General features: G+C 34.3%; 1 protein-coding gene across 3 annotated transcripts in view; it reads left to right on the plus strand.

Moving 5' to 3' along the window:
• Positions 1-14,565, plus strand: part of PDS5A (PDS5 cohesin associated factor A) — a 140,598-nt gene that overhangs the window by 119,461 nt on the left and 6,572 nt on the right. For all 3 annotated transcript variants that reach the window (XM_037002743.2, XM_037002745.2, XM_073237725.1), the window contains 6 exons: positions 4,318-4,450; positions 4,996-5,115; positions 7,416-7,478; positions 8,177-8,322; positions 9,364-9,472; positions 13,291-13,643. In XM_037002743.2, the coding sequence (XP_036858638.1) occupies positions 4,318-4,450; positions 4,996-5,115; positions 7,416-7,478; positions 8,177-8,322; positions 9,364-9,472; positions 13,291-13,643 (924 nt within the window). The remainder of the gene's footprint in view (positions 1-4,317; positions 4,451-4,995; positions 5,116-7,415; positions 7,479-8,176; positions 8,323-9,363; positions 9,473-13,290; positions 13,644-14,565) is intronic.

Raw genomic sequence — 14,565 nt, forward strand, 5'->3', positions numbered from 1 at the left:
CTTCATTCCTTTTTTTGAGGGGTGGGAATATTTTTTATTAAGGTATTATTGATATATACTCTTAGGAAGGTTTCACATAAAAAAACAATGTGGTTTCTACATTCACCCATATTATCGTGTCCCCCCCATACCCCATTGCAGTCACTACCCATTAGTATAGTAAGATGCCACAGAGTCACTATTTGCCTTCTTTGTGCTACACTGTGTTCCCCGTGATCCCCCCCCACACACCATGTGTGCCAGTCATAATACCGCTTAATCGCTTCTGCCTCCCTCCCCACCCGCCCTCCCTCACCCCTCACCTTTGGTAAATGCTAGTCCCTTCTTGGAGTCTGAGTTTGTTGCTCTTTTGTTCCTTCAGTTTTGTTCCATCGTTATACTCCACAAATGAGGAAAATCATTTGGTACTTGTCTTTCTCCACCTGGCTTATTTCACTGAGCATAATATCCTCTAGTTCCATCCATGTTGTTACAAATGCAAGGATTTGTTTCTTGCTTATGGCTGAAGAGTATTGCATCGTGTATATGTACCACATCTTCTATATCCATTCATCTACTGATGGGCACTTAGGTTGCTTCTCCATATCTTGGCTATTGTAAATAGTGCTGCAATAAACATAGGGGTGCATTTGTCTTTTTTTTTTTGGTATCATTAATGTACAATTACATGAGCAACATTATGGCTATTAGACTTCCCCCATTATCAAGTCCCCACCACATACCTGATGATGGACAGTCACTGTCCATCAGCTTAGTAAGATGCTATAGAATCACTTTTTGTCTTTTCTGTGTTATACTGCCTTCCCTGTGCCCCTGGCTCCATTATGTGTGCTAATCGTAATGCCCTTTTTTCCCCCTTATCCCTCCCTTCCCACACATCCTCCCCAGTCCCTTTCCCTTTGGTAACTGTTAGTCCATTCTTGGGTTCTGTGAGTCTGCTGCTGTTTTGTTCCTTCAGTTTTTCTTTGTTCTTATACTCCACAGATGAGTGAAATCATTTGACACTTGTCTTTCTCCACTTGGCTTATTTCACTGAGCATAATACCCTCTAGCTCCATCCATGTTGTTGCAAATGGTAGGATTTGTTTTCTTCTTATGGCTGAATAATATTTCCTTGTGTATATGTACCACATCTTCTTTACCATTCATCTAATGGACACTTGGGTTGCTTCCATTTCTTGGCTATTGTATATAGTGCTGCGATAAACATAGGCGTGCATATGTCTTTTTGAAACTGGGCTCCTGCATTCTTAGGGTAAATTCCTAGGAGTGGGATCCCCAGGTCAAATGGGATTTCTAGTTTTAGTTTTTTGAGGAGCCTCTGTATTGCTGTGAGGTGTGAGATGATATCTCATTTTGGTTTTAATTTGCATTTCCATGATAATTAGATATATGGAGCATCTTTTCATGTGCCTGTTGGCCATCTGAATTTCTTCTTTGGAGAAGTGTCTGTTCAACTCCTCTGCCCATTTTTTAATTGGATTATTTGCTTTTTGTTTCTTGAGGTCTGTGAGCTATTTATGTATTTTGGATGTCAACCCCTTTTCGGATATGTCATTTATGAATATATTCTCCCATACTGTACGATGCCTTTTTGTTCTACTGATGGTGCCCTTGGCTGTACAGAAGCTTTTTAGTTTGATATCATCCCACTTGTTCATTTTTGCTTTTGTTTCCCTTGCCCAGTAAGAGATATTCATGAAGAAGTTGTTCATGTTCATATTCAAGAGTGTTGCCTATGTTTTCTTCTAAGAGTTTAATGGTTTCATGACTTATATTCAGGTCTTTGATCCATTTCGAGTTTACTGTTGTGTATAGAGTTAGACGGTAATCCAGTTTCATTCTCTTACATGAAGCTGTCCAGTTTTGCCAACACCAGCTGTTGAAGAGGCTCTCATTTCCCCATTGTATATCCATGGCTCCTTTATCGTATATTAATTGACCATATATACTTGGGTTAATATCTGGGCTCTCTATTTTGTTCCACTGGTCTATGGGTGCCAGTACCAAATTGTCTTGATTACTGTGGCTTTGTAGTAGAGCTTGAAGTTGAGGAGCATGATCCCCCCACCTTTATTCTTCTTTTTCAGGATTGCTTTGGCTATTCGGGGTCTTTTGTAGTTCCATATGAATTTTTAAACTATTTGTTCCAGTTCGTTTAAGAATGCTGTCGGTATTTTCATAGGGATTGCCTTGAATCTGTAGATTGCTTTAGGCAGGATAGCCATTTTGGCAATATTAATTGTTCCTACCCAAGAGCACGGAATGAATTTCCATTTTTTAGGGTCCTAATTTCTCTTAAGAGTATTTTGTAGTTCAGGACTAACAGTTACCAAAGGGAAAGGGAATGGGGAGGATGTGTGGGAAGGGAGGGATAAGGGGGAAAAAAGGGCATTACGATTAGCACACATAATGGAGCCAGGGGCACAGGGAAGGCAGTATAACACAGAAAAGTTTTCACTTCCTTGGTTAGGTTTATTCCTAGGTATTTTATTCTTTTTGATGCAGTTGTGAATGGAATTGTTTTCCTGATTTCTCTTTCTGCTAGTTCATCATTAGTGCATAGGAATGCAACAGATTTCTGTGTATTAATTTTGTATCCTGCAACTTTGCTGCATATAGGTATTAGTTCTCATAGTTTTTGGAGTGGATTCTTTAGGGTTTTTTATGTACAATATCATGTCATCTGCGAACAGTGACAGTTTGACTTCTTCCTTTTACGAATCTGGATGCCTTTTATTTCTTTGTGTTGTCTGCTGCCGTGGCTAGGACCTCCAGTACTATGTTGAATAAAAGCGGGGAGAGTGGGCATCCTTGTCTTGTTCCTGATCTTAGAGGAAAAGCTTTCAGATTCTCGCTGTTAAGTATGATGTTGGCTGTGGGTCTGTCATATATGGCCTTTATTATGTTGAGGTACTTGCCCTCTATACTCATTTTGTTGAGAGTTTTTATCATGAATGGATGTTGGATTTTGTCAAATGCTTTTTCAGCATCTATGGAGATGATCATGTGGTTTTTGTCCTTTTTGTTGATGTGGTGGATGATGTTGATGTCGAATGTTGTACCATCCTTGCATCCCTGGGATGAATCCAACCTGGTCATGGTGTATGATCCTCTTGATGTGTTTTTGAATTCAGTTTGCTAATATTTTGTTGAGTATTTTTGCATCTTTGTTCATCAGGGATATTGGTCAGCTACCTGGTTTTTGTATACCAATAATTTAGTTTCAATAGTGTGCATACGCTCCTTTTCGTCTCTATCCCTCGCCTTTGTATTATTGTTGTTAACATCTTTATGCATGGTTTCCATGTACACAGATATAATTATTGTCTTATGTATTCATCTTTAAAATCATATATTAAAAAGGAGTTACAAATCAGAAGTATAGTAATGCTGGCTTTTATATTGACCTATATATAGTTACTTCACCAGGGATCATTATTTCTACTTATAATTTTAAGTTATTGTCTAGCATCCTTTTACTTCAGCCTGAAAGACTCATTTCAGTGTTTTTTATAAGACAGGTCTGCTAAAAACAAACTCCATTAACCTAATGCTGAATTTCTTCCTTATAGTTGTGTTTTAAGCATTTATATGAAATATATACAAAGAAGTAAACATAGATCATAAATGATTCTCCCCTGTTGATGCAGTAAAACAGTAAGACCCATGGCTGCAGGAGAATCATCCTGGGAACTTATTAAAAATAGGCCTTACCCTAAATTCATCAATTTAGGTCCCCCAGTGATTCTAATGCTCATCCTGAGTTGGGATTCACTTTTACTTAGAAATTCAGGTGTGCCTTTCAGAGCCTTTATATATTGAGTATACAAGTGAGTAACAAGCAGAAAACAGCAAAAATGGTTTGAAATGTGATTGCTTAGCTGAATGACTGTTACTCTGCACATCAACCTCATAGCACATGCAATTCAGAGTTACGTCACTGCAGAATTACATACAACTAGACCACTTACATAGCTTGCAAATAGTCAAGATGGTAAGGTGCTTTGTTCATCTTGCTGAACATTAGTACATCTCAAATCATTTAAATGTTTACTGAACACCTATAAAAGGAGTCTACATGTGCTTCATGAAATTAGGCTTTCTCATATTAAGCCATGTTTTCATTTTTAATATTTTGTGATTTAATTTTCTGTTTGAATTTAATATTAACAGGATATATTTATCATTGGTATTTTTTATTTTACTCTTATTATATTCAGATAATAGAACTAACTATCTGATAAGATATTTAATCCTTTAAGTAAAAGCACCTGTATTTAGTCTCTTTAATAGGTGAATATGTTTACCATTTAGGTGCCTATGGTTCATGCTTGAAGTTTTAATGACAAAGAATGAAAACAATAGCCATGCCTTTATGAAGAAGATGGCTGAGAACATCAAGTTAACAAAAGATGCACAGTCCCCAGATGAATCCAAAACAAACGAGGTAAGATATGTCTTAGGCCAGTGGGTATTAAGATCTATAGGAAAAAATATTAAGGCCCTTTTTTCCCACTTGTTTTTCTTGACTATTACATAATAAATTAGGTTACAGAATATTTATAAATACGTATTTTAGTCGGTTTCTATTGCATTTCATTAGAATTGTTCACTACTCTGAAAAAGGTACTAAAACTTACACAGCATGGGGGCAGGGATAAGAACTAATAAAATTTACAACTATGCTGTTTTGTCAACTTTAGAGTTACAGGCAAGTAGATCTTTCTATGTTTCCTTTGATTTAGTTTGGTTTGATTTGTTGTTTTTAATGCATGCTTGGCATTCATGTTAAATTAAGGTAAAGGGTTTTTTTGTTGTTTACCAGGAGGCTACATAAAAAAAAAAAATGCCAAAACAAGTGTGAAATGTTCAAGGAATAAAAAATAACCGTATATTCTTCCTTTGATTCCCTTTTATTCACTGGGTAGAACTGGTACTTGTGGTTATTTTACACTACTGAAAGTTATATATGTTTCTTTTTTTCCTCCTTAGAAACTTTATACGGTATGTGATGTGGCTCTGTGTGTTATAAATAGCAAAAGTGCTTTGTGCAATGCAGATTCACCAAAGGATCCGGTCCTTCCATTGAAATTTTTTACGCAACCTGAAAAGGTAATTTTCTTTCCCTCATTTTTCTACCACACTAAACAGATTTAAATTCAGTTTCCATCAACCCTAGTGGTAAAATACTGGATTGTCTTGACTACAGAGTGAAAAATTCTTCCGTAAGTTTAACAAGAAATGGAAGATTGTCTTCCAAAGTTCAGAACCAGTATCATTCTCACTTTATGGTGTAGAAGGATACAAATCAGGTTTGATGGTGGTGTTCTTATGTGAGCTGTTCTTTCTGGATATTTCTAGTATGTGAGAGGAATTTTCAGATTTCTCCAATTACTTTAATCTCATTTTATTAAAACATTTAGTATTTTTGCAGATAAAAAAATAAACAAAGTGGTTGATACAGTATAAATATGTATGCATCTATAAAATGTTAGAATTAATTGGTCTTTGCAATTGATAGACCTGGATTCTTATCAGCTACTTCTAACCTGAGGAGCTTTAGAGAAGTTAACTCAATTTCTTCATCTCTAAAATGCAGGTGATAATACCTATGAGCATTCACTAATAAAATATCTAGGTTTGAAAGAGTTTGTTGGGTATAAACACTCAATAAATGGTGGTATTAGTACTTAATACAAAGTATATTTATTCTGCTATCAGCAAATTAAGTTTTCCATGTTCGTAAATATTCTACCTATTAGCTGTTTTTCCAGCTAATTTGGATTAGAAAACTTTTTTTTTAAATATTTCATTTCCTGCTTTAAGGTGGTATTTTGAAGTTTAACTTTCCTGTGCTTTTTTTTTAAAAAACAGAATCCTAAATATTTTTAGCTGGAAAAAAATACAGCATTTTAAAGTTATTTTATATATTTTCAAATCTGAAGTTATGCTTTAGCTAATACCCCCCTCAGGGTATTTTATAGAACATTCTAGGATATGAGGCTTGCTACTTTGAATGCCCTACTTTGACAAAAAAAATTAATCAAATTTTCTTTAATGATTTAGTATTCAGCATTTATTGTGCCTCGTTTTTGATGGGAATAATGGTTGCAAACTTACTTGTACCCCCAACTGAATTTATTCGTCTTTATAAATAGTCCTAAGTGAGCTCTTGAATTTAAATTTATTGTTGACCCAGGGCTATTATGACTGGAATAATACCCAAATAGAAAATAAATAGAATAGTGATCCAATCGTCATGGATTAAATTGCTGTTTGTCACTACACCTTGTTTTATTTTTAATTGTTTTTTGTTTTGATATCTGAAACTACTTTTTTTCTGTTTTCAATGAACAACTTTCCTTATTTGCTTTACTAATATGCTGCTTTTAATCTGGCATAAGTTCAAACACTAGAACACTAGATATTTTAAGGTAGCTTATCAAGGCTATAGTATATCTTCATGAGTAAAATGAATGAACTTTGGTGCTCAGGCTTTGTAACATTTATTTTCGCTGTATAAAAGCCTTTTGGGCAAAAAGAAGAAATAATGCAGCTTTGCCTAGAACACATGCCAGAAGTGTGATTTCTTTACAGGCACATTTAAGCCCTTGGTTCTTTCCTGTAACACTAGTGTGAATTTTTAAGTTAGTACTTAAAAATTAATGAACTTATTGATTGTAATAAATCAATCATTTTATTTTATGATACCATTGTGGTTTATTTGCATGCTGTTCCCAGGATATGTTAACAGAAAAATGCATCAAAGGATTAGATGTGAACTCTTCTTAAGTTTTATAGAAATAGAGCTTTCAAGAACCTACCATCAGTGTCCACATTGTTTAATTCATTTATTAACTAGTTAATATCTTTGCTGCCAAAGAACACTATAATTCACTTAATTATATTTTGATAGTGTATTTACTTTTATAATTTGGACAGTTTGCTTATGACTCTGAGAAACAAAATATTTTTAATTAAAGTGACAGATTTTTTTTTCAATGAGGATAATTTTCTTGTGGTCTGGTGTGGAGTTCAGTGACTTTTAAGTATCTGATATATGCATAGTACCATTTTGGATGCTTTGGGGGCCCAAAAGAAGAGGGTTTTATAATAGAATGAAGAAATATAGTTCAGTGAATAAACTGGAGACTGCCCTGAATCATATGAAAAAGTAAAAGTGTGTTTTATTTAAAATGTGATTTTAAGTTTGCCTAAGTCTTATGTGCCATTAATTTAACTTTAAAGCTAGACTTATGGTATGGCTTAAATATGCTCTGATTATTTGATGAGTTGATACATATATTAGCACAGATGTTATTATTATTTTAAGCCACAATGCCTGAAAAGTCTTTATCTGGGCAATAAAAGTATGCATGTTCACTTTAATATTTTTGTTTGTTTTTTGGTAGGACTTCTGTAATGACAGGAGTTATATTTCAGAAGAGACAAGAGTACTTCTGTTAACAGGAAAGGTATTATGTACTAGATAATTTAGGTATCTTTATCTCATTTCTTCTGCTGTCCCTAGAAATAACCTTTAAGTGTCCCTCAGATTTTATAGTTCCTGATTCTTATCATGTTGTGGATTGTAGCATCTAAAGCATTTGTTCCCTTAGGCTTTTTTCTGCCATGAACCACTTATTTGAATTATGACCATGTGTTCTCATCAGTACCTGATGAGCTTCAAGTTATGTAGAATCCACAAAGAAGATTTTCCTGAGAAATGGTATACGTAATTTAGATGTGCAAGATAAAAATAATTTTAAAGTATTTTGAGTTAGACAATTTCTATTTTATAAAACTAATATGACATCTGAAAGAGTAATAGGAAATTTTATTTTTGATAGTGTCTATTGCTGTATTCATTGAATAGTTTATAAGATTTTATTATCTTTTATTTCACTTTGTTTTAGAGACACTTTCTATTTTGACTATGTAATAAGGAATAATATTTCACTAGTTGTCATGAAATAGAGGTAATGCTTGACTTGTGACTGTATTCAGACAAATGCAGTTTAACAGAATTATTTCTAGTAAATTCAGGATTTAACTTTATAGAGTGACAAAAATTTCTTGGTTTAGGCTAAACAGTATCTCTTACATGTGTCTAAATTTATATATACTCCTTTCAGTGAGGTATAAAAGTAACATGTATATGTCTAATTTTTAGCCAAAACCTGCAGGAGTACTAGGGGCAGTAAACAAGCCTTTATCAGCGACAGGAAGGAAACCATATGTTAGAAGCACTGGAGTTGAGACTGGAAGCAATATTAATGTAAATTCAGAGCTGAACCCGTCAACTGGAAATCGAGCAAGGCAATACTTTTTCTAATTGTTTTTGTTACTATCACTTACTGTTTGGTTCATCTTTTAATTTTTTTCTAAAGCACTACATCACAAATATGGGCTATAGATTTGGGTACAAATATTAGTGCTAAATTTTAGTATAATTAATGATGGAAATTGAGAGTGTACTATACATTTGAAACCATATACCATTCTAAGTGTGTAGAGAAGCTTAATAGAAAAACATAGAAAAATTTCTGATGTAACTAATTTACATGTAAATGTTCTTATATATATGTAAATTTAACATAGAAACTGAAAATAGAATTTAAGTAAAATCAATTTATATCTTAATTTTAACTCAAATTAGTGTATCATGAGTAATGATGACACTGTTGTATTTTCCACTTGTAAAAATATTCCATGTTTAAATTGTTAAGTGTTAACTGTTAGCTACTGCATAAAAATTTCCACCTGATCCTACTCTCATCCACACTGAATATTGAGGCATTTAAAAGTTTTATTCTTACTCATAAAGTTTTAAGAATAAACTCAACTGGTGGTGTTTTAAGCACATTTCTAGTAATAGAACCCCAAAATACAAAATAACAAGGAACACCTGTGGTTTCCATAGGTGGTAAGGCTCCAACTCCCCTGTGGCCTCTTCCTGCAGTCCCCTCTCTTGCAGAGCATTAAGAACACAGATTAGAGATAACTATCCTGTAGTCTCATCTATTGTTTATTTTTGTTTTGATTTAGGCTTCCCCACCCCAAAGAGGTAGGCTTAGCATAGTTGTGTCATTTTGTTTCTTGACAACTAATCTTTCTGTCAGATGATTTTAGGTAGTCATTTCTGTCTTACATTAGTACGGTTAAATGGAAATCAATAACATGGTGATAATTGTGCAAGAGTCTGTAACCGCTGAAGACCTGAATCTTGCTAATGTTGCTTCACTTGGCCAGGCTTCTAAACCAGCCTGAGTCTCTGTATCATTTTTGGTATAGTGAGAGAGTGAACTTTATATTCATGTGTTGAAATAAAGAAGCTTTCGTTTAATTTTTCTTCTACAGGGAACAGAGTTCAGAGGCAGCGGAAACTGGAGTTAGTGAAAATGAAGAGAACCCTGTGAGAATTATTTCTGTCACACCTGGAAGAAATATTGACCCAGTGAAGAGTAAGGTAAATTTTAAAATAAAACAAGTTGATTTATCCTGTTGAGATTCTTAATACCATTTCATGGTTGAGGTACAGTCAACAGGTTAATTTATACTACACTTATTATACATGTGTGCTTCCACTCTCCAGAAATGATTCTGCATACAATCCACTTACTTCACTTTACAAGAGTTTGTTTGGTCACCCATAATGGTACCCTTCTCACATTACTTCTCCCAACACCTTGAAAAAACAGGAATTGAAGTTTGAGACCTTACTTTCAAAAGTTTATTGACTCCTGTCAGGGTTCAACACTCTTTTTGTTTCTATTATTCTTTTAAAGTTAGACTTAGAAGTTAACCTTTTAAAATGTATTAGAGTTTTTGTTTAAGAGCTTCACTCTTTATTGTTGACCTTCTAACTATCACACCCAATTTTTTCAAGAGTTCTGTGTTTAGTTGGACAGACAGCTTTACCTGTCTAAGTCTATTCAACGATAGAATGAAATTCTTAACTTACTTCAATAGGAAAGGCATGAAGATACTATTATTACTTTTCCCACAGAATCATATTTTTGACATATTTATCTTTTTTATTGCCCAAAATATATATATGGCATTCATCAAATGTTTTAAGAATTATCCTCAGGTACATAAAATATAGGACTATCTAGGTACTCCATAGTAGCTGAATTTTTCTATCCAAACTCATTATCTGAATCAAACTGAATAGATTAGGATACATTTTTAGATCAGTCAGTCTCTCACTATCCAGACTTGCTATTTGCTCTTTGAACTTAAGTATGTCAGATTCAGGTAACAGGTCTCACTGTCAAAATTCTTGGAATACAAACCAGTTGAATTGAGTATTGTTGGATCCTTGTATGGAATTAAACACTCTTGACACAAATTAAACTTAGATGCAAAATGCATATTGCCATAGACATTCAGTTAAGCATACTTAAAATTTGTTTTAAGTCGTGGTACAGGGATACAGCTGTTTATCTAGTACAAACAGCTATCTATAACCTTTCTTGCCTCTGCTATAAAATTCTGCAAAAGACTAATTGATATTATATATTAAACAAATTTTAAAAAGATAAGTTGGACATTTAAATTCTGGTATCTGAGAGGCCAAATGTTACTTTTATGATGGGTCTATAATATGTGTCCTAAACCCTTAACTTTTTCACACTTCCAAATGATGTTTTAACAAATTCACTGTGGCCTGAAGAGACAGGTTGTATTTTGGCCAAAGCCTGATAGCTTTGTAGTAAGGTCTCCCATGAATTGATATAATCATTTCTTTCCAGTGTTGTAGACTCAAAAAAAATACCTTGTTTGTATACTAAAAGAAGATAAAGATCTAAGGGGTTGTTTCTTGCTAACCAATTTCTCAAAAAGAGATTAATGCAAAAAAACAGTTTATTAGTTTTCTATATAAAAGTAACCCAGCAAACTAGATATGCATGTTTACACATCAACAGTTCTGTCCTGTTATTTACTCTATGAGGGAAATAAAATTATAATATGAAAGTTGAATAAGGGAGGTGGTTAAAGTAAGAACCAAGACATATACACCCAATGGATTTAGACAAGCAGTAGTGCCAACGTTATCATTAAGGAGTCGTCTTTTCATACAGCTGACCAACTGATTTCTTCCCTCACTTGGCTTTTACATGAGTTCTTCATACATATACATATGCATATGTACATAATATTCATTGTTATGTAAATATGGTCACTGCATGATTTTTAATGCATTCTTTTTTCTTTTTAAACTGATGTGTTCACTTTTTTCTCTACAGTCTTACCATTTTCACATGTGTATACACATAAACACTTCCTTTCCCCATTATAATGTTGCATTAAATAATCTTTATAAGTACTCATTTACTGGTGATTTATTTCTACAAGCTAGCAAGTTCCAAGATGTTAGATTGTTTGGTCAGAGAATAAATGTACTTACAGACTTCAGGTATTTTCCCATTGCTTTCTTGAAAAATTGGAACACTTGACATTTCTGCTGGCAGGGTATATGAGTACTTTTTTCTCTACATAGCCACAAATAACAGGTTTTACAGTTCTTGTGAATTTTTGCAGTCTCAAATATCAAAACTAATACCCCACTATTGTTTTATTTTGCATTTCTCTGACTGCCAGTATTTTTGTTGATCATTTGGATGTGGTCTGTGAATTGCCTATTCACATTTGCCCATTGTTAAATTTTCTTTTGTCTAACTCAGCTTCTGGTCCCAGAGTTGTTTTGCCTTGTTAACATTCTTGCTCCCTTCCACTCCAATCATCATTTATGATTTAGCAGCCAACTTGATCTTTTTAAAATGTTATTTGGATTTTGTTTGTTCTCTATTTAAAGTCCTTCAATGACTTTCATTGACATGTAGGATAAAATCAAATTTCTTAACATGTCTTGTAAGACATCCATGATCTGGCCCATGCCTGCTACTCCTACTACCACATCTTCTACCACTCTCCCATCACTCTTTATGATGGTCCAAGTTCCTTAAATCTGCTTTGATACTGTTTACAAAACATTCCCCAAAGAACCATTTAGAAATTGATGCTTCCTCTCTCTCTCTCTTTTTTTTTTTTTTTTTCAGAGTGCCTTGTTCTTTAATCTCTTAGCACTTGGAATAATTTGTACTTAAATGTTTGTTTATGTTTTAAAAAAAATTAACCTACATGAGGTAAGGAACAGTATCAGTTTTGTTCCCCAACCTATGCCCAGCAGCCACTGCACCTGACAGGTACTCATTTGTATGAATGGTTCTTGCTTCAGGTTCAGCAATACATGTTTGGTCGTTTCATTGACCGGTCTTGTTTTGCCCAGGAATCAACATCTTTCCCCAGAGTGACTTTGCATATCTCTTCTCTCATCCACTGTGTATTGTTTTAGTTTAATTCTTGTGGACCACCTTACTCTTGTTCCTTCATGTCTCACCCATTCTCTTAAACTGAGGATTAACATAACAGTAAACCCTAAAATGAAACATTGATTTGTGGATTTTTTCACTTAAATTACTACTTTTATGAGTTTCCATTTAAGTAAATTTTCTTAACACATGAGAAGTTTATAGTTTTTTTTTTCTTCAGTCATTCTGGAGGCAATGAAAATTAACTGTTTAATTTTTTAAAATATAGTTAAATTTTTCACATAGTGTTCCTCTGTTTCCTTTCATTCAATTAAAAGTATGATACTCCTAAGTATCATTCATATAAAGGTCACTTCTGAAAACAGTTGTTCCTCCTAAAGTCCATTATTTTATTACTTTGAACATTTTAAATGACTTAATATATGTAATACATTTGCTAAACTAAGAAAAACATGTTCAGAAAAAAGCGGAAGGTTAATTGATACAGTGAGAAGAGACAAAAGTTAAAATGAATTAGTGGAGCAAGAAATTATAAAACTTCAGAAGGTCACAGGACTACAAAGATTATTATAGTTGACGCATTGTAGAGAAAGAAAATAGCATAGTGAGTTATGAAAACCTGCTCCCCTCTTGAAAAGGGACAAATTTAGAGTATGCATCAATAAAAAGGACCTTTTCATATAGAATAAGCATGATAACAAAACCTTTTATACTTACTTCCTATGCATTTTAATAAGCATTTATTGAGTACATTATATGTGCCAAGCAACATGCTAGGCACCATGCTCAGAACCTGTCCTCAAAGAGTTTACATTCCTTATAGGACATAAGCAGTTAATAAGGAGCCTTGGAGTCCCAAGTTCTTTAAAATGCATTCAAAATACTTTCTAGTACAGATCATTGATATTTAAGGAATTTGTATTTATAGAATTGTTTTGTGTTCTTTTAGGAGATTAATTCTGACCAGGCTGCCCAGGGCAACATCAGCAGTGACCGAGGAAAAAAAAGAACAGTAACAGCAGCTGGTGCAGAGAATATCCAACAAAAGACCGATGAGAAAGTAGACGAATCAGGACCACCTGCCCCTTCAAAACCCAGGAGAGGACGTCGACCCAAGTCTGAATCTCAGGGCAATGCAACCAAAAGTGATGACATAAATAAGCCTCTTAGCAAGGGAAGAAAGAGGGCCGCAGTCAGTCAGGAAAGCCCTGGGGGTTTGGAAGCAGGTAATGCCAAAGCACCCAAACTGCCAGATGGAGCCAAAAAGGCAGCACCAACAGAGAGACAGATGGACCTGCAAAGGTAACAGACGCCGAGCTTCCCAACTCTGAACACACGTTTGGTTTTATCCTTAGTATGCCACATACCCTGTAAAACACGCATTTAGGAGTGAAAACTGCCCTTGGTTTTCCTGAGTAGGTTATAATGGCATTTGTGTTTATCTCATAACTTCCAGCACCAATTTGGAAAGAGCTCTCTCTTTTTTTTTTTTTTTTTTTTTGGCTAATTTTGAATTAGGATATGGTATTTTGTCTTGCTCCCCATCCTTCACATAATTGCAGGGTTTTTACTTCATATAAAAGACTACCTTTTAGATATAAAGTTCCCAGAATGGAGAAGGTATAAAGACACATGAACAGATCTGTCCTGCTCTTTAATTCCTCATTACAGTTCATTTCAATATAAGTCAACAGTTTACCTCCCCCCACCTTCCCCAGTCAAGCAACTTCTCGGATGCTCATCTTTGATCGTTCTTGGGCTAGGATCTCACATTTTCCACACTATAGTTTAAGATTTAGGAAGTTGGCTCCTTCCACACTTGGCCTATAGTTAGAACTTAATCCTAACCCCTTCTTTTCTCCTCGCATACCTATACCCAACTCATCTTCCCCTGAATTAGATTATAAGCACATGAGTTCTTCTAGGAAAAAGCCAGCTTTGATCATCTCAGGACACCCCAGCATCCTGCTTCAGTACTTTATTTATAAAGTTCAGTGTTACTGAAGCATGTGCTTATCAGTACATTTTTAAATTTACCATTTATACAATTCTGAAGTTTGAGGCTATTAAATTTTCTTAAAATAGGCTAAGTACTACTATCATTATCCCCAGTTTACACATAGGAGGAGACCCAGGTCCATGTAGCTTTTGGTCCCTTTGCTTATATAATTAGTGGAGTCAGGATTAAACTCAGGCAATGTCACTGTAGAGTTTGTAACCACGC

Source organism: Manis javanica, chromosome 5, assembly GCF_040802235.1.
Source record: "Manis javanica isolate MJ-LG chromosome 5, MJ_LKY, whole genome shotgun sequence".
NCBI classification, from domain to species: Eukaryota; Metazoa; Chordata; class Mammalia; order Pholidota; family Manidae; genus Manis; species Manis javanica.